Below are 25,317 nucleotides of genomic sequence, written 5' to 3' on the forward strand. Positions count from 1 at the left end.
AGGAGTCAAAAACAGCTTGTTTGGCGGGTTAAATATCATTACATAGAGTTTAGCTACCCTCGGTGATGGACGAGATGATGTGTTGTTTGGGTCGGAAAGTGAATATGAGGAGGTCAATGTGTTGTGATTTACAAATATGGATTGGGAGGGAAAACAAGGAAGCGTTGTGGTCCAACTTTGAGGTTGACAGACTGTAGTAATCGCGGTATGACTATCGTTAAACGTTGCTTGAAGGTCAAAGTGTAGTGATCGAAGATTGTATTAAAAATGGGAAAGTTTTTTTAACAAGCAACTGGGTCCGATAAATTGAGAATTTGAGAAATGCCTTGACGATACTGGCACATCAGTTAATATTTCTTGGAGACAACGGAGTCAAGATTATTGTGATGAGACATGAGTTTAAAATTCCAGTTGTGACGGGACATCCAACTGACACTTGATGGCACTTCCATTCATGAATAAGATTTGTTATTAAATTTTGAGAATGTGAATTTTGACTAAGCTTGACTAAGACCTGTTGATTATAAAAAAGAGGAATGAGACTTCCGGTGTTGTTGATTATGTGAAAGCGGATAGAGACTTTTGGGTGTTGATTTAGTTAAAGTGAATTAAGAATTTTCTTGAAAAGGTTAAAGAGGATTGAGGTTTCTGCCTGTTGAAGATGTAAAGACGAATCTATAATTTTGCTTGCTGATAATGTTAAAGTAAATAAAGATTTCTGTTAGTTGATTTCTGCGGAAGAGGTTTCAGATGGGGAAAAAGAAAGCAAGCTTTTGACGGTTGAAAAAATTAAGCGATAGCTTATGATCAAATGGATTTGAATGTGCAGGACGAATGTGTTCCAGTGATTTTGATTCACATTTTTAGAAAGGGCAAATGGATTGAGATCTCGATCATTGAAATGTGAAATGGATAATGATGCAGATAAATAATAAAATACATGTGTCATTTGTATTGGTACAAGGAAAATAAGTCTGGAATTAAAGAGAGGTTTGCAGTTTCCTCTCAAGAACGTCTTAGAGTAACAATTAAAAAGAGAGAGAGAGAAAGCTTGACAGACAAGTTGATCGGTACTGAACCGATCAGGAATTCAAATTGATTTCTGTTTGTAATGTGTCCTTTTTATGTTCACTTGACACTTCAATCAATTTGTTCGCAAACACCATTATCTGTGCACGTACCTTAGAATAAGCATAACTCTCTCGCAACATAGCAACTTTCACCGAGAGAGTTTCACACAATAGTATGTAAGCCATTTTAGATATAAGATAGAATAGATCAGTACATTGAATTGAACGCACGGGTTTTAATTCGTTCCCAAATAAAATCAATTAAGTTAAAGTCCAAGCAAGCGACTTTCTATACTAGTTCCGAAATCAGGTCCAATAAGTTGTGGCAAATTAATCGCCAATCATATTGTGTTGTGTGAGGAAGAAAAACCGAAGTGCAAACAAAATTGCTCCCCCAACGGGTGTGATCAGCTGTTGTGCCAGAAAGTATTGGCAACTTACCGGATTCCTGCTGTTGGTGGATGCCGTCGACGAGAGACGGGAAGAAATACCCCGAAATCCGAACCCCCCCATCGGCCGAGCCCGAACATTTGGTCCTTCGAGCCGGATTCGAGGACATCATCTCATCAGGAACCAGCAGAGGAATCAGCATTCGCCATCTTCCGAGCGCCATAGCAGTTGTGGTTTGTAGAAGTCCACACCCAAGGTAGGCCAACTTGTGATTTTCACACCGCGGACAAACTATTACGGCCCAATTATTCACTTGGCGAACGGATAATTTTGTAAATTGGGCGCAAAAAATTAACCGACACCGCAATTATAGCCAAACAGTCGATTAATGAATTCGTAGAATCAAAACAAACGGGAAACTTTTACAGTGCCGTTCAAATGTTTTGAAACACAGTGCAGCGCAAAAGTTTTGCAACAAGGAAAAATTAAATAACTTTTTTAACCAAATTGCATTTTTGTGGCCAAAAGTCAGTTCAAGGCGCAAGTGCAAGTGCATTGAGGGTGGTGCACTCTACAGTGTCGTTCAAAAATACACCGACACTTGAAAAATTGAAAGTTTTTTGGAAAAATTGGAATTCACTTCCAGTGGTCTCTGAGACACTGTGAAGCATTGCTGATACGCATTGGGGCAAGCAGTGTTCTGAATATCACTCGTTTTCAATGAATGTTTCTGATTGCCCTTCGCACCTGAACGTACAGCGGTCGGGTTTCGTTATTGATTGCTACTGGACCTACCCGATCATCGATCGTTCAATTCATCGCTAAAATGCAGATCACCTCGCACGATGTTTGCTGTCAAAACAGTACAGCACCATCATCAAATTGGAATCTCATCAATGCGCAATGCATATGGCGAATCTTGTTGGTCTTCGATCAGGAGTGAATGGATCAGGCAGTGAGTGAGTGATACATGAAGCCGATCATTAGTGTATTTTGTTTGATTTGATATATAGCAAATTAATAAATTTATTTGTTGTTATAACGTTTTTTAACATCAATATGATCAAAATCAAATTGTAGTTGTGTTTGTGAGGGAAAGATGTTCACTTTCGCCGTGTTTTTCAATTTTTACAAGTTTCTTATTAAACTGTCGTCCGTCACATTAAAACTACTGAGAATTTATGGTGTCCCGCACAACTGTTTGATTTTTCTCGTCCTGCAAAAAATAATTTTGAATTTCATATAATTCAGGCAGATACTAAGTGAGCTACATCCAGAATGGATCAGTTTGTATCTCAATCATCTCCGATATGCGATGTTTGCTAAACCGATAATTCTGAATGATGCGACTCGGTTTGCATAGCTGATAGGAGCGCTGATCGAGATTGCATACCAGCCAGGCGAAGCAGTTGCGAGAGGCGCTATCCCATTATACAATCAGAATGTTTCCAACAGGAAACGCATCCTGAGTGTTTGTTTTGATTGATTTTCAGAACACTGGGGGCAAGTGGCCAGACAACAGTACCGTACAAAAGTATAGCGACACTGGTGGATTTTTGGAAAATTTCAAAATCGCTTTACCTGTTAATTTTGAGGCGATTGTAGCATTGCTGGGTGGCGTTTATACAAGTTGCTGACTACAGTACCGTCCAAAAAGATAGCAATTAGAACAAAATAAAAATAATTTGGAGATTTTCATATACAAATCGCATCCAAAGGTCAATCGTTCGTGGCATTTACGGTCTTTTTTGGTGCAATTACGTGTGATTTGAGTGGTGTTGAGTGATGACTAGCAAGGCGGAGAAAAAACTTACAGCGGACCTTCTGACGAGACGACGAGCGTGTGCTGAGCGAGATGTGGTGGAGAAGTTCATCACGGACTACACCTATGAACGGGATTGCTGCCAGGTTTCGGTACGTTTGGAGGCTCTCAACAAATGCAACGAGTTGTTCTTGAACGTGCAGAACGACATCGAGATGGGTGACATCGAAGAACGGTTCGAGGCGCATCTGGAGTTCCGGGCGGATTTCGAGGATCGGTTTTGCAGAGCGAAAGGTTTTTTGTTGTCTAAGCTGGAAAGCAGGGAGCATCTTCTGAGTTCAACGATCATGCACGCATCGACTTCTTATAGCATGTCTTCCAGTTTCCATCATCGGCTGCCTAAAATAGATCTACCGAAGTTTAGCGGGGATGAATCGCGATGGATATCATTTCGCGACAACTTCATTTCGATGATCCACTGCAACGAGGACATTCCAATCGTCAACAAGCTGCAGTACCTATTACAGTCACTGGAAGGAGAGGCCAAGAAACCATTCGAATCTGTGGACGTTCAAGACGATAATTATTCATCGACATGGGACGCTTTGAAAAAGCGGTATGACAACAAGCGTTTCCTTAGGAAAGAGCTTTTCCGTGGCCTATACAACCTTCCACCTCTTCAGCATGAATCCGCACAAGACCTCAACACACTGGTTGACGATTTCCAGCGACACGTTAAGGCACTGGGGAAATTGGGTGAACCTATCGAGCATTGGGATACGCCGCTCATCTTTATCCTGACGAATAAGTTAGATTCGGCGACGATTCGTGCATGGGAGCAAGATACTCGACAGAAGGATGAGGTGAAATACGACGAGCTCATCGAGTTTCTCATCCACCAGGTCCGGATGTTGAAATCCGTGGACAGCGATCTCCAGCATCGTTCCTCAGTGCCCACCGTTTCCAAGGTGGCCGGCCAAATCCCGAAGAAACCATTTCCCATTCGGTCTGTCGTAAACACAGCTACATCCGAAATTCAATCCAGCACTTCGCCATGCCACTGTTGCTTGAGGACACATCCTCTTCACCAATGTCCAGCATTTTCGAACCTGTCAAGCTCCCAGCGGCGAGAGCTCGTGACACAGAACAGTCTTTGTTGGAATTGCTTTCGTGCAAACCATCAGGCAAGATCCTGTAAATCGAAGTTTCTGTGTAGGATTTGCCAAGCGAAACACCACACCATGTTGCACGACCACCAAACAGCACATCTAGAACAACCCACTACTGAAGAACCACATCCCGTACAAGCGAATCCAGGTTTTAGCGGTTCAGTAAACCCACCAGCGATAAATCTATCCGTGCATTCAAATTCGACGGTTCTATTGGAGACGGTCATGCTGTTTGTTGTCGACCGATACGGCAGAAAGATTCCTGCTAGAGCTCTGCTAGATTCTGCAGCGATGTCCAACTTCATCACTAAGAAGCTGGCGAACCAACTCGCCACCCGTCAAAGGCCCGTGGACATCTCAGTTGCCGGAATCGGAGAGTCAGTGAAGCGCATCAAACACAAGTTAGCTGCCAAAATCATATCCAAGAACAGCGACTTCTCCACCACACTCGATTTCCTCGTCATGAAGAAACCAACATCATATCTCCCCACATCCCCGATCGATTCAACTGCCTGGAGAATGCCGAAGGTTCCATTGGCGGATCCTCAGTTCAACGTTCCAGCAACAATCGACATGATCATCGGTGGAGAATGTTACCATGAGTTTCACACAGGCGTACGCCACTCCCTTGGTAACGGTTTCCCGTTTTTGGTGGACACCCTCTTTGGCTGGACAGTTTCAGGCAAAGTGGATTCCAGCTCCACCACCGCACCGCGAGCGTGCTTCCTCTCCACCGTTGATCAAACCCGAGAAACGATCCCTGAGGAGTTCCGGCCAATGGACACCACCGATGGGAGCCAAAGGATGGACGTTGAACCCTCCACCACTCAAATCCACGACGAAGGATACGTCGCCTGCCATTCACGGTCTAATGATCCACAAACCACTCTTGGAGATAACGAAACGAGAGCCACACATCGAAACTCCACCAGATATTCACACCACAGCGATTCTGTTCAACACTACAAACCACACTGCTATCTGCCACATCACCCGGTGCTCAAGGATGCCAGCAAAACCACCAATGAATGCGTGGTATTCAACGCATCCTGTGAGCCCAACTCAGGGTACGCGCTCAAGGATACGCTGCTCGTCGGTTGCATCGTTCAACATAATCCGCTGTCCGCCACTCTTCTAAGTGCCGCCAAAAGCAACGACAAAGTAGAAGACGATGCTGATGGATCCAGCTGCTATATCGTTCTTTTGGCCATGCAGCCCTCTGGTACCTGCCTGGAGTTAGGTGCACCTCTTCTACCAACGGAATCGTTCCAGAAACCCCAACGGTCAAAGCCGCCACCGCATCGTTGGCGAACTCTTGCTGCTAAACGCGCACCAGTTGTCCAGATTGGTACAGACGGGCACAATGTGACCAGCAATCTGTCCAACATGTTCCATTTCCCCGATAAGCGTCAGTGCTGCTACGACCACGCATGGCAATCCTCATCCTTGGAAAGCTGGCCTTATTCCGCCACTTCGCGGCCACTCGGTCGCTGTACAAGGCTTCATCCAGGTCGAGATGGAGTCATTCAGCCAGCCAAGCGAGATTGTCATCTTACTCATCGTCAGCCCTGTTGACAGTCAACGCGACAACATGAAAGCTACAAAGACCGGTAGAGCACGCCGAACGTGCTCAACGCGCTAATGGAGCGCTAACAGGTGATTAGCGTTCCTATCATTCTATCCATATCGTTCGATCTACCGGGTCTTTGTTGTTTACAGTTCCTTAGACGTCCTTTTGTACCCCGCCATCATCGAGATCCTTCTACAAAGACCGGCAGAGCACGCCGAATGTGACTCACTGCGCATGTAGAGCGCTAATAGGTGATTAGCGTTCCAAACTGTCACATTTTCTCGTTCGATCTACCGGTTCTTTGTCGATTGCAGATCCTTTCCTACAACTACCCTACATCTTCATCGAGTATTCGTTGCCATTGACCAAGCCACAAGTCCTAAGCAGAATCTTCTAAGACCGATAGAGCACGCCGAACGTTGCTCAACGCGCTAACGGAGCGCTAATAGGTGATTAGCGTTCCTATCATTTTTCTCCTATCGTTCCATCTACCGGGTCTTTTGTTGATTCCAGATCACCAACTATCGTACATCGTCGCAGCATCTCATGGGCCACCATCGAGAACGGCCAACAACATCGGTATCAACAGCAGAGTCTTCAAAGATCGGTAGAGCACGCCGAACGTTGCTCAACGCGCTTAAAGGGCGCTAACAGGTGATTAGCGTTCCTATAACCTTATCCTCCGTTGTTCGTTCTACCGGATCTCTTGTCGTTCACAGATTCTGCACCAGTGCCGATGTTGCGACTAAGTTCTTCGATGTGCGACGTGTCAACCGTATCTTCTAGTCCAACCGAATGAGTTTTCAGCCGAGTGATCACCCGGGTCCCATTATCAATCCCTAGTTCCGACGCTGAGACGAAGCAGTTTCCTCGATGAGCAACATACCAGCCGTGCCTTCGAATCCAGCCGAAGAAGCATGTAGCAACCCGTTGGGCATATGGATTATTGAAACGATCGCCAGCAGTTTCAAGGTGGCCGGAATGATCGGTACTGAACCGATCAGGAATTCAAATTGATTTCTGTTTGTAATGTGTCCTTTTTATGTTCACTTGACACTTTAATCAATTTGTTCGCAAACACCATTATCTGTGCACGTACCTTAGAATAAGCATAACTCTCTCGCAACATAACAACTTTCACCGAGAGAGTCTCACACAATAGTATGTAAGCCATTTTAGATATAAGATAGAATAGATCAGTACATTGAATTGAACGCACGGGTTTTAATTCGTTCCCAAATAAAATCAATTAAGTTAAAGTCCAAGCAAGCGACTTTCTATACTAGTTCCGAAATCAGGTCCAATAAGTTGTGGCAAATTAATCGCCAATCATATTGTGTTGTGTGAGGAAGAAAAACCGAAGTGCAAACAAAATTGCTCCCCCAACGGGTGTGATCAGCTGTTGTGCCAGAAAGTATTGGCAACTTACCGGATTCCTGCTGTTGGTGGATGCCGTCGACGAGAGACGGGAAGAAATACCCCGAAATCCGAACCCCCCCATCGGCCGAGCCCGAACACAAGTAAAATGAAATGAAATTTAATCAGGATATTCACTTGAAATAAAGATGCAATGAAGGGCATAAGTTAAAGAAAATAATCTGTTATTTGAAGTTGATTATTACAAATATATGGACGGATCGATCGGTTCGAATACTGAGTCAATGTTTACGACCTGTGTGACGACCCGTGAGAATTACTTTGCTGAAGCTTGTACTACGTGTGAGAATTTCATAGTTGAAAGAGCGATGGCTAACCTAAGATAGGGAAGATAAAAAAAAAATAAAAATTTAAAAAAGGGAAGTGAATGTAGTATCGCACTTAGAAGGTGACACTGCATTTTATACTCCATTGCCCCTAGTCTAATTACGGATGCGTACATGTGTGTGTGTATAGTTGCTTGGCAAATGAACGTAGCACGGCATCACAGAGAGTCAGTCGTTACTGGGCAACCGGGAGTAGATGACGGTCGGTACGTTACCTCCGTGAGCAACATTACACAAATGACCTCGAAAATGTTTCAAAGTGCAATTTCCTGCACATGTTTCTCTAACAATATTTTCAAATTGGTCCCTACCGCCCTCAGGGAGACAGTAGATGTCTTCAATGGCAGTGAGTGAGATCATGCTTGAGTTTAAATTTTCGCAAATAACGGAACTATGAGAAATTTCAATGACGATCGAAAAGTGAAATTAGTGAAATGTAGAAACCAGAAAATACTAAATACAAAAAATTATCTAGCAAGGTTACAAATATCGCACAAAAAGCTGAAGTTTTACAGTTAGGGAAAAAATCTTTCCAAATTAAGATTTTTTTAGGTTTTTAAAGATTGCATAATTTTCGTAGCAGAGTCGTCAATAAACAACTCAGACAAAATAAAAAACGTTTTTCAACTATTTTACCAATGCTGTCGAGAAACCATAATTTGTCGTTCACTTATCCTACTTTGAATCGATGGGGAACGGTGTAGATGAAATTCCATAACCAGACTCGTTCTTCAAAATCTTCTAAAACTGTTTTATTTGGATTTCCCCGGCTTTCTCCACGGAAACATCACGGCGGAGGAATCTGAATAAAAACAGTTCTATCAGTTTTTAAGGAATGAGTCCGGCTGAAATTTCAATTTTTAATCTTTCTTCATCGATTCCATCATGTTACAAAACCTAATTTTGTGGCGTTGTTGAGTTATTGACGAAATACGCTTCTATACTTTCATTTTCATTAGGTTTTCGATTCACGTCAGATGTGAATATGATACTACACAGCAAGAAAAATTCGTGTAATTTTAGACCGAAAACGATGCACGAAAACCGGAACATCGATTTTGATGTAAAATTCTATCACGATGTATTTTTTTCAAGAATGTAATTTTTGAGGCGTGTAAATTTAGATCGAAAACAATGCACGAAATCGGACGACGAAAGCCGTCGTGTAAAAATAGACGGGGATGTAAATTTTGAGATTTATTATCGTAAATATTAGAAATCTTTGCTAAATATTCAGGTTTTGCTGTTGTCTATGAATGAATAAGCTGCTTTTAAAATTTTAATTTTGCATATATTTCCAAAAATAACCTTAAAGACATACACCATCACGCACAGCGTCAGCCTGGAATTTTTGTTTCATCCGATGATTCCCAGCACGGTGATGTTGAACAGATGGCCGTCACCAGGATCCTCGATTCGTCCCAGAACACCATTATTTTTTGGTCCGCGTCACCTCCGCCTGACGAAAATTTCTCCGAAAAATCACTGCCACTACGAAAAATCTTATCTTGCTGCAATGGAGAGAAAAATGATTAATTTCAACAGCATTATTTTTTCAATATGACATTATTATGAACCTACCAGCTTTTGAAGGATTATGGAAATGCTAGAGCTACGCCTACGACTTGTTTTCGAATAATTTTTTTACTTGTTTACTTTGTATCCGACGCGCGCCACACAAGTTGCACATTTCCATTGAATTTTAAATCAAACATACAATTTTACACTGTTTGTGATATAAAATTCATTGACCGCTTGATTTTTACATCACGGAATGTAAAATTATAGCAAAACAATGTATTTCTATTCACTTTTTGAAAAAAGACTAAAATTACATCAAAAGGAGTTGAAAATTACATCGTCTTCGATTTACACTTGTAAAAAATTAGACTATTTGTGTTTTAGATTCCGTATACTTTTAGAAATTTTTTGCTGTGTAGTTTTGAACTGTTTTAAATATTTGCTAACTGGTTGATCCAAAATAAGCGTGTAACGTTTCAAGAAGGTTTGTGTCTCGGCTAAAATGTCACGATTTTCTCTCTCAGGGTGGGAGTGGGAGGTTGATATTTATTTACTCTCCCATCAACAGATCATTAATGCACGCACGCAACTGCATTCCGTTTAGTAATATTGCTGCTGCTGTTAGAATTTTGTGTTAATTTGGCTTGTAAAAGTGATACTAGAAAATGTAAACCCTCGTAATAAGTGCACCATTCCATTTACCATCCTAGAACAAAGTCTCGAATGTCAAAAGACAAACCAAAACGGTAAGAATCTTATTCTTATTTTGAAAATTAATGAGCATCCAGAGCCAGTCAATATAGAAAGTGAAAGTTGTGGCGCTGATTCGAGCTTCGAAAAAAAAATGATAACATTTGCCCTTTCCATTTAAATGTTTGTTCACCTTTGTCAGAATCTCTAATATGGTTAGCAAATCGTTTCTGTGGGGAGTGATTGCTGCCTCGTTGACGTGGTCGGTCAGTTTGTATCTGTACTGGAATTTGAGCAATGGTAGCGCCTCCGGGAGTACCTTGGCTTCCCGAGCAGTTCCGGCCACTGCTACTGGAACCAAGAATGGAGCCCCGGTGGAACAGGAACCGCTGAGTCGTAAGCAATCTTTGGGACGCTTTGAGAATTTGGTAGAAATAGGACCCCAGGATGGGGCCAAGAGTTTGGGCAAAAGTGTCGATATGTTGAAGGAGAAATATCGTCGTTACCAGAAGGAGCGGGAATACAGGAAGGCTAGCCACCGGTTGATCGATGAGCTGCAACCGATTATGCCCAATGGGACCGATGAGTTCGGGATGGTGAGGAACTCGGAGGAACAGTTTATCCGGGATGTTGGCTATAGGAAGCACGCTTTTAATGTGCTTGTTAGCAATAAGATTGGACCGTTCAGAGATGTACCAGATACCAGACACAAGTTGTAAGTTTATTGAATTTGGTTTTGGAATGATGTAATGGAATTCTATCTTATTTTGTAGGTGTAACGAACAGAGCTACGACAAAGTTCTGCCACCAGCCTCGATTATCATGTGTTTCTACAATGAACATCTCCATACGTTGATCCGTTCGGTGAATACGGTTCTTAAACGCACCCCTTCGTACTTGTTGCACGAAGTTGTACTGGTCGATGATTATAGCGATATCGATGATTTGCGAGAAGAGTTGGAAAATGAACTTAAGAAGTTGAATAGTCCAAAAGTCAGACTGATTCGTAACACGGAACGAGAAGGACTGATGCGGTCCAGAGTTTATGGAGCTCGCAATGCAACGGGTGATGTTTTGATATTCTTGGACAGTCATATCGAGGTCAATGAACAGTGGATCGAACCACTTTTACAGCGCATCAAGATCAATAGAACGATTCTGGCCATGCCAGTGATAGACATTATCAACTCAGATACTTTTGCTTATACATCAAGCCCGTTGGTACGAGGAGGATTCAACTGGGGCTTACATTTCAAATGGGACAACCTGCCAAAAGGTACTTTAGCCAAAGAGACTGACTTTGTTGGTCCTTTTCTTTCGCCAACAATGGCTGGAGGGCTTTTTGCCGTAGATCGAAAATACTTCAAGGAACTAGGCGAATACGATATGGGTATGGATGTTTGGGGTGGTGAAAATTTGGAAATTTCTTTCCGAGCTTGGCAATGTGGAGGATCAATCGAGTTGATACCGTGCTCCAGAATTGGACACATTTTCCGTAAACGACGTCCATACGGATCTCCAGATGGAACTGACACCATGATACGTAACTCCCTGAGATTGGCTCGAGTGTGGATGGACGATTATATAAAATACTTTTACGAGAACCAACCGCAAGCCAAAAGTCTAGATGCAGGTGATATTTCTGATCGTCAAGTTTTGAGAAATCGCTTACAATGCAAATCGTTTGACTGGTACTTGAAAAATATCTACCCTCAACTGCGACTTCCCGGTGAAAAGACAACAGATAGCAATGTGTCGCAGCCAAAATTTCAACCATGGCATTCCCGAAAACGGAACTACGTTAGTAATTTCCAGATTCGCCTCAGCAATACAACCCTTTGTATCACCACGGAAAGTGCGAAGGAAAAAAGTTTGTGGAAAAAAGGTTCTCACTTGGTGCTACAACCATGCTTACGAGTCAAGCAACAGATGTGGTTTGAAACGGAACGATCAGAGCTGGTCCTAGGGCAACTACTCTGCTTGGAAGCACCATCCAGTGCAACCAAGGGAACCCCACTGTTGCAAAAGTGCCATGAAATGGGAGGCGATCAAGCCTGGAAACATCGCAAAACGGTTTAAAGCTTGACATAAGTTCTTCAAACACTCTCATTTTCATAATTGTTTTTTTCTCCCAATTTCAGAAAGGAACTCCCATCTACAACATCGCTTCCGGGAGCTGTCTGTCGGTCCATGAAACCAGGAAAGGTGCCCCGGTGGCGTTAGATTTGTGCGTCAACTCGCCACGCAGCACCTGGGATTTGGTGATATCATGAAATAGTTCTGAACAGCACAAAGAGTATACGCTTACTGAGTATATGTTTATTCCTCCCTAAAGACTTCCTACGAGTGATTCCATGATAGGTAATAGAGATTTTGTTTTTCTTTGTAAATTATTTGTTGTTTGTTTTATTTGAAAGAACTTCCTTGGAACAATTCAGTCCCTGAATATTTTCTGAATATGTATGTACCGTCAAACGGGGCATCATGCAAAAGCAGGGTTAGATGCAACATTTGTATACCACAACACTCATTCAATTTTTATTTCAAAATACTAAAATAAAGTTTTCATTAAGTATCATTAAGTAAGTAAGTAATTGAATGATAACAAATTGACAATGACATAGTTTCTGAAATTGTGAAAGAGTTTTTTTTAAAGTTTTTGATTATCATAAAAAATTTAAAAAATCGAGCAATAGATGTACAAATTTTAACATTTTTCGATGCCGTAAAAAACTTTACCTCGTATGACGGATTGGCCTAATGATATCACCTACAAACTTTATATTGCTTTCTTTATCCTATACCAACACTGTTTGTGTTGAAATATTTTTCGGACAATCATCAAATGATTTTAAATAAATATTTTTATAATTCAGTTAGCTGACTGGGGCAATATGCAACAAAATGCAAATCAGAAATAAATCTCATAAATTGCGTTTCCATATGCTGGGATATGATTGTTTTGCATTATGCGTCTGTTAACATTAAAATTCCATTCATCCTAAGATTTATTTACATGATTTAAGATTAAGAATATTTTGTAGTATTTTTTACCCCTAAATGTATGCAGCAGATTAACACATTTTTCTAGAAAACATTTTTTACAGAAAAAATGTAAAATTTGATTTTAACAAAACCAAAACTTACTGCAATTGTTGCTTTATGCGTTATGACATCACAAATGTATCAAAAATTTTAAATTTTCAAACGTTTTCATTTGATATTTCATTAATTACAGAGTTTGTTGCAACTTACCCCTTTTTCTTAGTAGGTTGAAAATCGCATGTTTTTGTAAATTTAAAAATAAATGGTAAAACCAATAATTTTTCTGACTACGTCAATTTGGTGTCCCATCAACCTTATAACTTTTGATGTACAAAAGGTATGATTATCTGTAAGCATTAAGATTTTAGTAGCCGTCGATGTTGAAAATTGTTGCATGTTGCCCCAGTTGACGGTACCTTGAAATACAAGTTAAGTTAAAACGCCTATAAGTAGGCAAATTTAGTCAAAAACAATCAAGGATGTTCGTTCCCATCAAACCAAAACTCTTCATTATGAGGCATAATCGAACAGTAATTTATTAGAGCTAATCTATTCAAGTGACAATTAATGAGACAACACATGACGACCCTTCAAAATCCGGCGCATCAAGATTCGTCGACCTTCCCGGGTGGCCATTCGGGTCCACCAGCCATGAACTCGCACCCGTTTGGTTTCTTTGGCCCGGGGAAACTGATTGCGGATGACGGTCCGTGCCGATAGGGTAGACCAAGCACCGCCAGCCGAAGCTTCCGTTAGGCTGCTGGCCAAGTTACCGGCACCCAGCAGCGATGTTGTGGGCATCTTCGGTGCTACCAGGGGGATTAAAATTCTACGAAAAAGGAACAATTCGCTGAATCACGTGTTAAGTAAAAGTTACCCTGAATACTTACTGGAAGGATCGAACGAGGGCCATGGTGATAGAATATTCTTTAAAAAAAATGGAAACGCCGCTCTTAAAACAATTTGTTTGGCAAGTTTTACGTAATTAATGCAATATTTACACTTTTCCGGAATATTTGACAGCACGCATGGAAAATCTTCAGCTTCTTCGGAATCAAAACAAACTCTGATAAAGCATTACAAATCGTTTCAAATCTCCGGTGGTTTGTGTCACAGATAAACAATTTAGTAGCGTCACCTAGAAATTCGTATGAGAAGTATGATGATTCGTTCGCACAGTTGAAAAAGACTACGGCTTGTCGATTTTGAAGAATTATAGTTAGGCCGAAACAAATTTGAAATCTTTCTTATGTCACTTGGAGTCGAAACATTATATGGGGGGTGGGCTGGTATAATAAAAAAAATAATCCAAACTTTTAATTAATTGAAACTCATATGAAAATAACGTGAATTCTGCTTGCTGCGGGAGCTCTGTTTGCTAACTGAAATTTACGTACAGTACCGTTCATAATTGTATAGAAATTGGTGTTCTGTGTTGGAAGCAGACGCACTGCCACTTCGACACTTCGACTTTTAACTTCCATAACTTTTTAGTCTGATGAAATTTTTTGTTCAAATTGTCTACGTACGATAGATCAACTTTGACACTATTAGGTATATCACAAAATTTTAGATTCCTTAAGTCTGGGTGGCCTGAGATACAGTAATTCTCAAACTTAAAAAAAAAATCTTAGCAAGCCTCAAACTCACCTCATAAGTTTCAAGAAAACTGATTCAGAAGTTTCCGAGTCTGTATATAGGGAACAGACGGATAGAAATCCAAATAGTGAAATTTTCTTCTAAATAGATCGTGATTATTGCTTATTACGCAATCTATATACATATTAATGAATGTTTGTCTGTCTGTCTGTTCCCCATAGAATCGGAAACTACTAACCCAATCATTGTGAAAATTTATACAAAATTAATTCATAGTTTTATGAAGAGATTAACCACCGTAATTTTTGTTTTGTTACTTTGATTTATCGGCCTAGCGGTGAAAAGTGATGTCCTTTTGACGTAGAATTACGTCTTACGGCAACACTATAGGGGGGCAAATTGAAATTCGCGAACGGATCTCGCGTCACGAAAAACGCCTCTTTCAAAGACATCTTTCTTAAAAGACATACCAAGCCTGCTCAACGTTGATTGGCTATTCGAAAGTGAAAGAAAACTAGGACGCCCCGCCCCTTCCTGAGTTTTTTTTTTTTTTTCAAGCGAAAGGAATAAAAGAAGGGGTCGACTGACGGTTTGTTTCACTTTTTCAGAGAAATTCAAACCTGTCACATGGGCAGAGCAGAACAGAGATGGCCAACTGCAGCGGGAGCAAGTAGTGATAGCTCAGATCACCCGCGACACCAAACACACACACACACACACACACACACACACACACACACACACACACACACACACACACACACACACACACACACACACACACACACACACACACACACACACACACACACACACACACACACACACACACACACACACACACACACACACACACACACACACACACACACACACACACACACCTCCCATCAGCACCTTCCATCGCCATGCCACACACACCTCCCGTCACTGCTCATGGAACACCACCCGCCCACCGCAGCTTATTTCCCACCATCACCCACCGTACACCTCCCCACCACACTTCCCAACACCACCCATCGCTCACCACCCACCTATCGCACACCACCCACCTATCGCACACCACCCACCTATCGCACGCCACCACCCAGCCATCCTTTTCTCACGCCCATCGCACACCACCACCCGGCCTTCCATGCTACTGACCCATCGAACACCACCATCCATCCTTACCACCCACCCATCGCACACCACCAGCACCCACTCACCCATCACACACCACCACCCACTCACCCATCGCACACAACCACCACCCACCCACCCATCGCACACCACCACCATCCACCCACCTATCCCACATCACCACCACCCACCCATCCAGACCATCCACACCACCCACCCATCGCACTCGTCATCCCTGAATGTTAACAGAAAAGTCAAGACTCTCTCTTTTTAAGATTTTGGCCCTGAAAAGGGCCGTTTACTGAAGTTTGATTATATGAAAACATAGTTGATCCAACGATTGCCTCGGAATCCTAGGTAAAAGCAACATTTTTAGCTAGTGATTGCTAGGTGATCTGAAGGGAAATAAAAACAAGATACTGATTCCAACGAGACGCATAAGGCTAAACAGTTTGAAAGTTTTGCATTGAGTCAAGCGTTTAGATCAAAGCAGTCGTTGTAAGCTTTTCTCGCAAGTGTTTGATACAAAGCTCGTGTGTTGGTCACATTACTTGCATAACTGCCGGGCGCAATCATTTCGACGGCCTTTTGCTATGCAGTTGAAAAAGCTGCATACTATCTTTATGGGTCGTTTTAGACCATTAATAGGTATCAAACGACAATTTAGGGAAGAATGACTTTTCTTGAAGATAAATTCCTTTAAAACATACTTTATTCTAGAATGCTAATTTAAGACGAAAAGCATATTGACGCACAAAGACATTGTAATTCTACGTGAACTTCTCGGTCGTTTCTTATATACAACCTCTGTAACTTTTTAGTAGGGACATCTAAAGATTAGGAAATTTTTATATAGATGGATAGAAGGTTAGAAGAAATGAAAGATGGTGAAAATGAGCGGGTAGAATTTGTCTAGAAGCATTACCATCACATACCAAATTTTTGTTCCTCACGAGCCTACTACTATGAAGTGGTAGATACAGATAGAGTTGCATCTATCACCACACATTAGTAGGCTTAGCGTGGTCCGCCCCACAAGCGAGAACTTGTAGTGCGGACGAACAAAAAGATGGTATGTGATCGCTCAGATAAGCTCCCTTTAACTCAGAAACGCATCTATCGATGTTTAAGTCTTCTCAGTTTGTTATCTTCGCATTCGTTACATGCGGGGTTTGCATGCGAAACGGTACGGTCGATAGTCTGATAGTGACCAACCACCGATGCTATGATGTCGTGTTTTTATTTCTTTTTGGCCAAAGTTATTTAATTTTATGAAGAGATTAACCACCGTAATTTTTGTTTTGTTACTTTGATTTATCGGCCTAGCGGTGAAAAGTGATGTCCTTTTTAGTAGGGACATCTAAAGATTAGGAAATTTTTATATAGATGGATAGAAGGTTAGAAGAAATGAAAGATGGTGAAAATGAGCGGGTAGAATTTGTCTAGAAGCATTACCATCACATACCAAATTTTTGTTCCTCACGAGCCTACTACTATGAAGTGGTAGATACAGATAGAGTTGCATCTATCACCACACATTAGTAGGCTGAGAAGACTTAAACATCGATAGATGCGTTTCTGAGTTAAAGGGAGCTTATCTGAGCGATCACATACCATCTTTTTGTTCGTCCGCACTACAAGTTCTCGCTTGTGGGGCGGACCACGCTAAGCCTACTAATGTGTGGTGATAGATGCAACTCTATCTGTATCTACCACTTCATAGTAGTAGGCTCGTGAGGAACAAAAATTTGGTATGTGATGGTAATGCTTCTAGACAAATTCTACCCGCTCATTTTCACCATCTTTCATTTCTTCTAACCTTCTATCCATCTATATAAAAATTTCCTAATCTTTAGATGTCCCTACTAAAAAGGACATCACTTTTCACCGCTAGGCCGATAAATCAAAGTAACAAAACAAAAATTACGGTGGTTAATCTCTTCATAAAATTAAATAACTTTGGCCAAAAAGAAATAAAAACACGACATCATAGCATCGGTGGTTGGTCACTATCAGACTATCGACCGTACCGTTTCGCATGCAAACCCCGCATGTAACGAATGCGAAGATAACAAACTGAGAAGACTTAAACATCGATAGATGCGTTTCTGAGTTAAAGGGAGCTTATCTGAGCGATCACATACCATCTTTTTGTTCGTCCGCACTACAAGTTCTCGCTTGTGGGGCGGACCACGCTAAGCCTACTAATGTGTGGTGATAGATGCAACTCTATCTGTATCTACCACTTCATAGTAGTTGTAATGGTGGCTGATTTTGGTCAGTGCCACATAAATAAATAATTCAAGAATTTAGCTAAATTTTCTGTTTTGGCAACATTTTACCCCACGTTCCCCTATAAGCGCGTACTCACCCGTTTCACAAGGTTGCAACATGCTCCTTCCTCCTCGGATGCCTCGGAGTTGGCGGCGGACCCTGGATGTTTGCCACCGATGCGGCGACGCAAAGTGGATCGGTTCGTCCCTGCTCGCCGGAATACGGCCTCCGGTTCGGCGATAGATGGCGGCGGATTCGGCGATCGTCTCGGGATTTTCTCGCCACTGGTGCGGCGACAAAGCGAACCTCTTCGGCGGCGGTGCCACCCGATGTTGTTCGCCACTGGTGCGGTGATGGGAAGTGGCCCTGTTCGCACCGGCTGGCCGGGATTTCTTCGCCCCAGTGCGGCGATGGAACGCAAGCGGCTTCGACGACTGTCTCCGGGATCGCACGCCACTGGTGCGGCGACAAGATCCACTCTGGATTCGTTGGCGTTCCGATGAAATTCGGTTCGGTTCGGCAGCGTCACCACTGGGATTCCGAACCCTATCGGCGGCTGTGCCACCAGATGATTTTCGCCACGGATGCGGCGATGGAAATCGTCGGGATTCTCCTACCGGATCGGCGATAGATGGCCGGCGGATTTGGCGATCGTCCCCGGGCTCCTTCGCCACTGGTGCGGCGATGGAAAGCGAACCTGTTCGCCGGGATTCTCCCACCGGATCGGCGATAGATGGCAAAGAGCTTCGGCGGCTGTTCCCGGAGGTCACGCCCCAGATGCGGCAAGGAGCTTCGCAGTAAAAAAGGCCTGTTGCGGCGGTCGGGCACTATGCTTCCGCAGAAGTTCCTTCGGACGCTCCTCGCTACCGCGACGCACTCCGGTATCCCGCGCACTGCCTCGATATAAAAGTGGCGACCGCCCGTCTCGTTTTTTCACCGGAAACTGACTTGACGTTTCGGCGGTTCTGCACGCTCCGTATTGTTTGCCCATTTTTCTGCACGCTCAGTTTTGCTAATCTATTTTCTGCACGCTCAGTATTCTTCATGTGTTTTTGCATGTATTCCTTGTACACGCTAGCGCTGCTTAGCATGGGGTTGGGTTTTTTAAATGGGTTATGTTGCCGATCGCTTTAATCGTATCAATTTTCCGACTTATTTCTTAAAATAAATTCAAATGCAACACAACATTGCTGCTTTGGTAGAATTTTTCATGGATCATGACAAGGATCCATGAAAAATTCAAAATCACGCCACTAGGAATTCGAAGGAGATATTAAAATCGACGGCTGTGTCGAGAAAACCTCGTACTGATGTCACCCTGCAGTGGTGAGTATCTTCAAAGACTAAGGACAGAAACAATAAACTATATCTCTACGCCAACGGGTCTTGGCAAAATCCAAATCAAATCTAAGCCAACGAGTTATGGCAAATGTGTCGATAATTACCAGTATATCTGGCAGAAAGAAACTCCTTCGAATCCTTAAAACAATCCACTTAATAACATCCACCTCAGCAGCATACGAAAATCCAAAATCAAATGGTTATTGATAGAGATAATAACCTAGATCTTACAAATAGAACTTAACAAACGAAATTTAGGTGGGAACTTAACTGGTTTATACTAAAAGCAACAGAAGTCTAAGGAAAAGAGGGATTTAATCCTCTTAATTACCAAGGGCCCGGAATAGAGGTTATACCGCGCCTCCAGATCGCGTTCCTTTTGATATTTCCTTGGCAACCCCCTTGACAACTGTGCATGATCCATTATGTATCATTTTGTGAGGTTGGTGATTTGTGGTCAAGTCTGAATCGGACAGTTGAACTGTCGACACCATTTCAGGCGAGGGTAATTTGTGGTTCCGCTGCGCGTATTTTGGGGTGTGGACCGTGGTAGATGGTGATCTCATAGCTTGTGGTCTTGACAAAGTTGGTAGATAGCTTTTGAGAATTTCGTCTAGATCGGGAAGTCGTAATGGGAAGTTGACATGGTTGGTTGAAGATGTTCTTGATCGGGAAGTCTTAATCGGGAGTTGACATGGTTGGTTGAAGATAGTCTTGATCGGGTAGTCTTGATCGGGTAGTCTTAATCGTGAGGTCTTAGGTCTTAATCGGGAGTTCCTTGTGGATGTACTTGTTCGGTTTTCTTATTTCTGGGAAGCCTGGTCAGCTATGGTCCTCCGGACTAGGAGAAAGTCAGCAGGAATCTTGCAACCTCTTTCAAGCTACCCTGGGCGTTTTCCTGATTCGTCCTGTTGATACTGTGCTGAATAAGCAGGGTTCGTGTTTGTGGGACAAAATCGGATGTTGCTGCTGCTGCGAATGAGCTCCCTCAGACGGGCCCATCTTCCGGAGTCGTCGAGCAAAGCAGATGGTTGTGGTGCTGACGATGAACGTGTTTTTCGCATCGGCGATGCTTTTGTTGGCAACCTTGGGTAGCGGACATAGCTAGACTTGTTACTGTACTCACGAGGAGGTAGATGAGAGATATTGCTCACTGCGTTTTCCAGATGCACGATTTTTCCCGATCGGCCTAACGGTATTTCCTGCGCTGTTGCGCTTGGTTGACAGGCTTTGGCTGTGGTCATAGCTGATGGTTTTTGGATTGATTCGGAGATTTTTGAGGTTGGTGGATGATCTCCTGTTTGTGGTAGTAACGACTGGCGTGTTTTGACCTCGAGAGGCTCTTGTTGACTACCTTGGGTAGCGGTCATAGCTGGATTATGGGCGTGTGGCTTTTGACAGTTAGCGAGAGAGAGTCGATATGGTAGTAGCGGCCGTCATGATGTCTACTCCTCGCAACTTCTTCGCATAACTGTATTCTATGGTGCTGAATCCTCTTCTTGATGTCCTGACAATCCTTTCAATTGCAGCGACGTGGTGTTTGGAGCTGCTGTACTTGACTTTCCGAACATTCCAATATCCCGAACCTGGATGGGTTCTCTGCGATGGTGTGTAGCGCCTGGCTACGGTGGCTCACCAGTGCTACTATCCCCAGCGCTGCTACGCTGCTTCAGATGACAGGATTGCATTCTGGACAATGAGTGGCGGCAATCCCACGCAAGGTTGCCAGCCCTCTCCAAATTCTGACGAACTACCTGGCAGAGTTCTCAGAGTCCATTCAGCCGACGCTGGATCCGCGCAAGGCCGTTGTCTCCTTCATAAACGCCTACTTCGTCGTGTTCGTCGGTGTCCTAGCGACGAAATAGCATCAGCTGTGCTTCATTGAGTTATTCGAATGGAAGAGTTCTGCATAATTTACTCCGAGTTGTTGGGGGCGAGGTTTCAAAGATGATGTTGGTCCTACAGCCTTCTCCATTTCGTGTTTTGTGCTCCGAGAGAGCTTGTGGTCAGCGTTGTTGCTTACATAGCTTGAATAACTTAGTCTGGTTTGATGTCCTTCACGTGGTAGCGACCTCGCTTTCCGGTGACGACATCCTCCAGAGTGTAGAGATTGGCTCCCAGCTTTTCTTTAACGATAGCTGGAATAAATTTGGGGTCCAGTTTCTTGTTGATATGGTCCGCCTTCGAAGAAAGAACAAACGAGCGGCGCCATACTAGCTCGCCCGGTTGAAAGGACACAGTCCGCTTTTGTAGATCGTAGCGCTTCTTTGTCTTCTCGTGAGTCTTCTTGATCCGCTGTTGGATGAATTTGTGAATCCTGTTGATCGTGGATAGCCGCATCTCCTGCGCGACCTTTGGATCGTCCGATACGTTTAAGTCCTGCAGAGTGTAGAGGTCCGTGTGCAACAGAAGTTCCCTGCCGAAGTTGGCGAAGTGCGGGCTGACTCCGGTTGATTCGTGCTTCGCACTGTTGATAGCTGCGGTGATGGCGGCCAGGTTCTTGTCCCACTCTCGATGATCTTCCTCCAACAACGATCGAACACAAGTGATAAGAACTCTGTTCACTCGCTCGGTGTTGTTGACCTGCGGTGCGTAAAAAGCGGTCTTCATGTGGATGATGTTGTGACGGCTTAGCAGCGCCCGAAACACCTGCGACTCGAACTGCTTGCCGTTATCTGATAAAATAATCCTTGGTCTGGAGAACTTGAGGAACACCTTTTCTTCCAAAAACTCGACCATCTTGCTCGAATCGGCGGCTCGCATCGGGTGAGCGATGACGTATTTCGTGATCCAGTCGACAATTACTAGCAGCACAGTGTTGCCTTTCTTGGATCTGGTTAAGGGTCCGACGAAATCGATAGAAATTAGCTCCCATGGGACCTTCGCTGGCTTGAGCTTCCCCATCTGCGGCATCATTCTTATATTGGGCGCTTTACTGGCCTTGCACGTACTGCATGCTTTGACGTAACGGGCGACGTTGTCCTGCATCTTCGGCCAATAATAGTGCTGCTGTAGTTTGTGCCACGTCTTTTGGAAGCCTAGATGCGCTGCTGATGGTGCGTCGTGGTATCGCCGAATGAGTTCTGCTCGGTGGTTTTCCGGAACTACTTTCTTCCATCGATGCGTGATTAAACCAGCCTCATCCTTACAATGACAATTTTTGTAGAGCTCGTTGTTTGCGATACGAAAGTCGGGATATTTGTCGCCTTTCCTTTCTACCTGCTTGACGATATTCTTGTACCATGGATCATTTTCCTCGGAAATCGAAAACACTAGCGAACAGACTACTCTGGATAGCGCATCTGGTACGGTGTTGCAGCTGCCCTTCCGGTACCTGATTTCGAAGTCGAACGCGTTGAGTCTCAAAAGCCATCTGCTCATCAAAGCTGTGGGGTTCTTTAAAGTTTTCAGGTAGCTGAGGGCGGAATGGTCACAGTAGACGACGAAGCGTACCCCTTCTACATACCCACGAAACTTTTCTATCGCACGAATAACTGCTAAGCACTCTTTTTCTGTGACTGTGTATTTTCGCTCCGACGAAGATAGCTTCTGGGAAAAATAACTGATCGGGTGTTCTTCTCCCTCGATGTCCTGCGTCAATACAGCACCAATCGCGACATCGCTAGCGTCGCATGCTATTGAGAACGGTTTTGTGTAGTCCGGCATCGCAAGTACTGGAGCGGTGACTAGAGCTGACTTGAGTTTGAGAAAAGCTTCTTCTGCTGCTGTTGTCCATCGAAATTTGATCTTGGCTTTCGTGAGCTCCGTGATTGGTGCAGCGATTCGTGAGAACTCTGGAATGAAGCGTCGATACCATCCGCATAAGCCTAGGAATCTTTGAACTTCCTTTCGTGTACTTGGAACTGGAAATTTGACGATGCTCTCCACCTTTTCCTCGTCGACCCTCCATCCTCCTTCACTGAGAACGTAGCCCAAATATTTTATGCGTTGGCGACAGAACTTGGATTTTTCCGGAGAAATGGTGAGATTCGCCTGACGTAGCCTGGTTGCCACTTCCTGAAGAACTGCTACGTGTTCGTCAAACGTTTTAGAGCAGATAATAATGTCGTCCAAATAATGAAAGACGAATGGCTCCATGTCCGCGAAAAGATGTGTCATTAGTCTTGCGAGTCCTTGACTTGCCGTACAGATACCAAAAGGAACAACCTTAAATTGGTAGTGACCACGGGATGGTACAGTGAATGCTGTTAAGGGTCGTGACTTTTGTTGGAGCGGCATTTGCCAGAAGGCATCCTTCAAGTCAATTGAAGATATGTACGAGCATCCTCCGAGGTTATTGATGATTGCGGAGATCTGCGGTATCGGATAACCTTCGTTCACCATGATTGAGTTCAGGTGTCTTGCGTCTAAACATACCCGGTATCTGCCATCCTTCTTCTTCACCGCTACCAGTGGATTGTTCCACGGTGAGAACACTGCTTCTTCGATCACGTCCAGGGATAGCATCCGGTCGACTTCCTTGTTGACTTCCGCTAGGACGTACTGTGACATTGGGTAGTACCGTTGTTTCCTTGGCGGCGCATTTCCGACGTCGATTTGATGTTCGTAGATCTGCGTCCTGCCAAGCTTACCATCTTCTGCCTTCGGAAATATGCGTACCACTTGGTCTAGTCGCTTTTGCTGTTCTGGTGAAAGCTCCTTCAGCGGTTCTGCATCTTGTTCAATTTCATTGTTCATTATCGAGAAGCACACTGCCTTGACGCCAAACGTTTGCCAGAAGTTCATGCCCATGATAGCGCAATCTGGCAAGCTAGGCACGAGTAGAACCGGCAAAATTTCGCTTCGATTGTTGTACGATATTGGCAGACGTGTGAAGTGATTGATCTGGTGTGGCGTTCCATCCGCTGTCTTGATCCCACCGTTCAGTGTTTCTTTTCGCAGTCCAAGCTCTTCTACGATCTGTGCTTTACTGCCACCTAACAAAGAACAGTTTGCACCACTGTCCAACAAAGCTGTAACTTTCTTTCCAAGAACGTCCAGAACGGCGTGCGGACGATTGTCATGTCCGGGATTGATAATGATAGAGTTGATGTCTTGTAAATCGGGAGGTATTGAAGGTTGATAGCTGTGTTGCGAAGAATCTGGCCCTTCATCTACCACCTCCTCGCTGCGGCGTTTTCCGCTTCGCTGTTACAAACAAGACAGCTGCGTAACGTGTAACCTTTTCGACCGCATCTGTAGCAAAAGAGAATTGCCTGTGCCTTCGTGCAATCCGGAAACCTATGCCCCTCCTCATCACAGTTCCAGCAAAGCGCTGGGCGGTACGCTGTATGCTGAACAGGATCTAGATCGTACATGTTGCTGCCTGCTTGCTGAAGCTGCTGGTTCTGGAGCTGTGGTTGATAGTGCTGTTGGAATTGCCGTTGAGGCTGCTGTTGTTGAAGCTGCTGCTGTTGAGGCTGCTGCTGTTGTTGAAGCTGCTGCCGCGGCGCCCATTTAGCTTGCTGTTGCAACGGATGTTGTATTCGATAGTTCTCCGCTTGACTGCCTTGCCGATTCACCAAATTGTTCTGAGCTGCCGAAATTGTAGGCGGTTGCTGACGCTGTTCCGGTCGTTGTTGAGAGTGTTGCTGCTGTAGTCCTGTATTGAAACGATTCGATCTGCGCTCCAGTTGAAGCTTCATGGCACAAACTTGCTCGTACAGCTGGTTGAAGTCCCCTTGCAAACCGTCTGCATCTTCTGGATCCACTAGGTCTACTTCAGTTTGGATAGCTGACGTTGAAGCCGCACCTTGCTGGGCCTCGTTCTCCACCGCATGTACTCTGTTGAAGCGTGGCTGTTGTATTGGAAGCCGATGCGATGGTGCTGAGTATGATGTGGCTCCGTACAACTGCTCGTCCGCCTCCACTGCTTGCAATCTCCCGAAACGCTGCTGCTGGTGTTGCTGAGACCGACTTGTTGTTGCTGGTGTTGCGAAGTTCGGTTCTAGTAAGTGGTTGTGCGGAATTGGAATCCTGCGCTGCTGGTTCAGCAATAGCC

The 25,317-nt window shown here is 43.8% G+C and overlaps 3 protein-coding genes across 3 annotated transcripts; 2 read left to right on the forward strand and 1 right to left on the reverse strand.

The window, feature by feature from the left end:
• Window positions 1–3,245: 3,245 nt before the first annotated feature.
• On the forward strand, window positions 3,246–5,966 carry LOC129753327 (uncharacterized). The gene has a single exon (XM_055749141.1). The coding sequence runs from the start codon at window positions 3,246–3,248 to the stop codon at window positions 5,964–5,966; it is 2,721 nt and encodes a 906-aa protein (XP_055605116.1).
• A 3,852-nt stretch (window positions 5,967–9,818) lies between these two features.
• LOC129758458 (polypeptide N-acetylgalactosaminyltransferase 35A-like) lies at window positions 9,819–12,328 on the forward strand. The gene is made up of 4 exons (XM_055755961.1): window positions 9,819–9,991; window positions 10,138–10,650; window positions 10,709–12,008; window positions 12,077–12,328. Exons 1-4 carry the CDS (start codon window positions 9,969–9,971, stop codon window positions 12,206–12,208), a joined length of 1,968 nt encoding a protein of 655 aa, XP_055611936.1. The 5' UTR covers window positions 9,819–9,968; the 3' UTR covers window positions 12,209–12,328.
• Window positions 12,329–13,490: 1,162 nt separating this feature from the next.
• LOC129758479 (39S ribosomal protein L34, mitochondrial-like) lies at window positions 13,491–14,025 on the reverse strand. Its single transcript, XM_055755986.1, has 2 exons — window positions 13,871–14,025; window positions 13,491–13,809 (listed from the first exon to the last, which is right to left on the reverse strand). The coding sequence occupies exons 1-2, from the start codon at window positions 13,891–13,893 to the stop codon at window positions 13,545–13,547; spliced, it is 288 nt and encodes a 95-aa protein (XP_055611961.1). The 5' UTR covers window positions 13,894–14,025; the 3' UTR covers window positions 13,491–13,544.
• Between the last annotated feature and the right edge of the window lie 11,292 nt (window positions 14,026–25,317).

This window comes from Uranotaenia lowii, chromosome 3 (assembly GCF_029784155.1).
Source record: "Uranotaenia lowii strain MFRU-FL chromosome 3, ASM2978415v1, whole genome shotgun sequence".
Taxonomy (NCBI): domain Eukaryota; kingdom Metazoa; phylum Arthropoda; class Insecta; order Diptera; family Culicidae; genus Uranotaenia; species Uranotaenia lowii.

Bases quoted from the DNA above. Each gene is read 5' to 3' on its own strand.
- LOC129753327 (XM_055749141.1), top strand. From the start codon at position 3,246: ATGACTAGCAAGGCGGAGAAAAAACTTACAGCGGACCTTCTGACGAGA.
- LOC129758458 (XM_055755961.1), top strand. From the start codon at position 9,969: ATGTCAAAAGACAAACCAAAACG. The intron at 9,992-10,137 runs GTAAGAATCTTA...CACCTTTGTCAG, and splicing joins TCAAAAGACAAACCAAAACG to AATCTCTAATATGGTTAGCA. The intron at 12,009-12,076 runs GTTTAAAGCTTG...TCCCAATTTCAG, and splicing joins CCTGGAAACATCGCAAAACG to AAAGGAACTCCCATCTACAA.
- LOC129758479 (XM_055755986.1), bottom strand. From the start codon at position 13,893: ATGGCCCTCGTTCGATCCTTCCA. The intron at 13,810-13,870 runs GTAAGTATTCAG...CCTTTTTCGTAG, and splicing joins GCCCTCGTTCGATCCTTCCA to AATTTTAATCCCCCTGGTAG.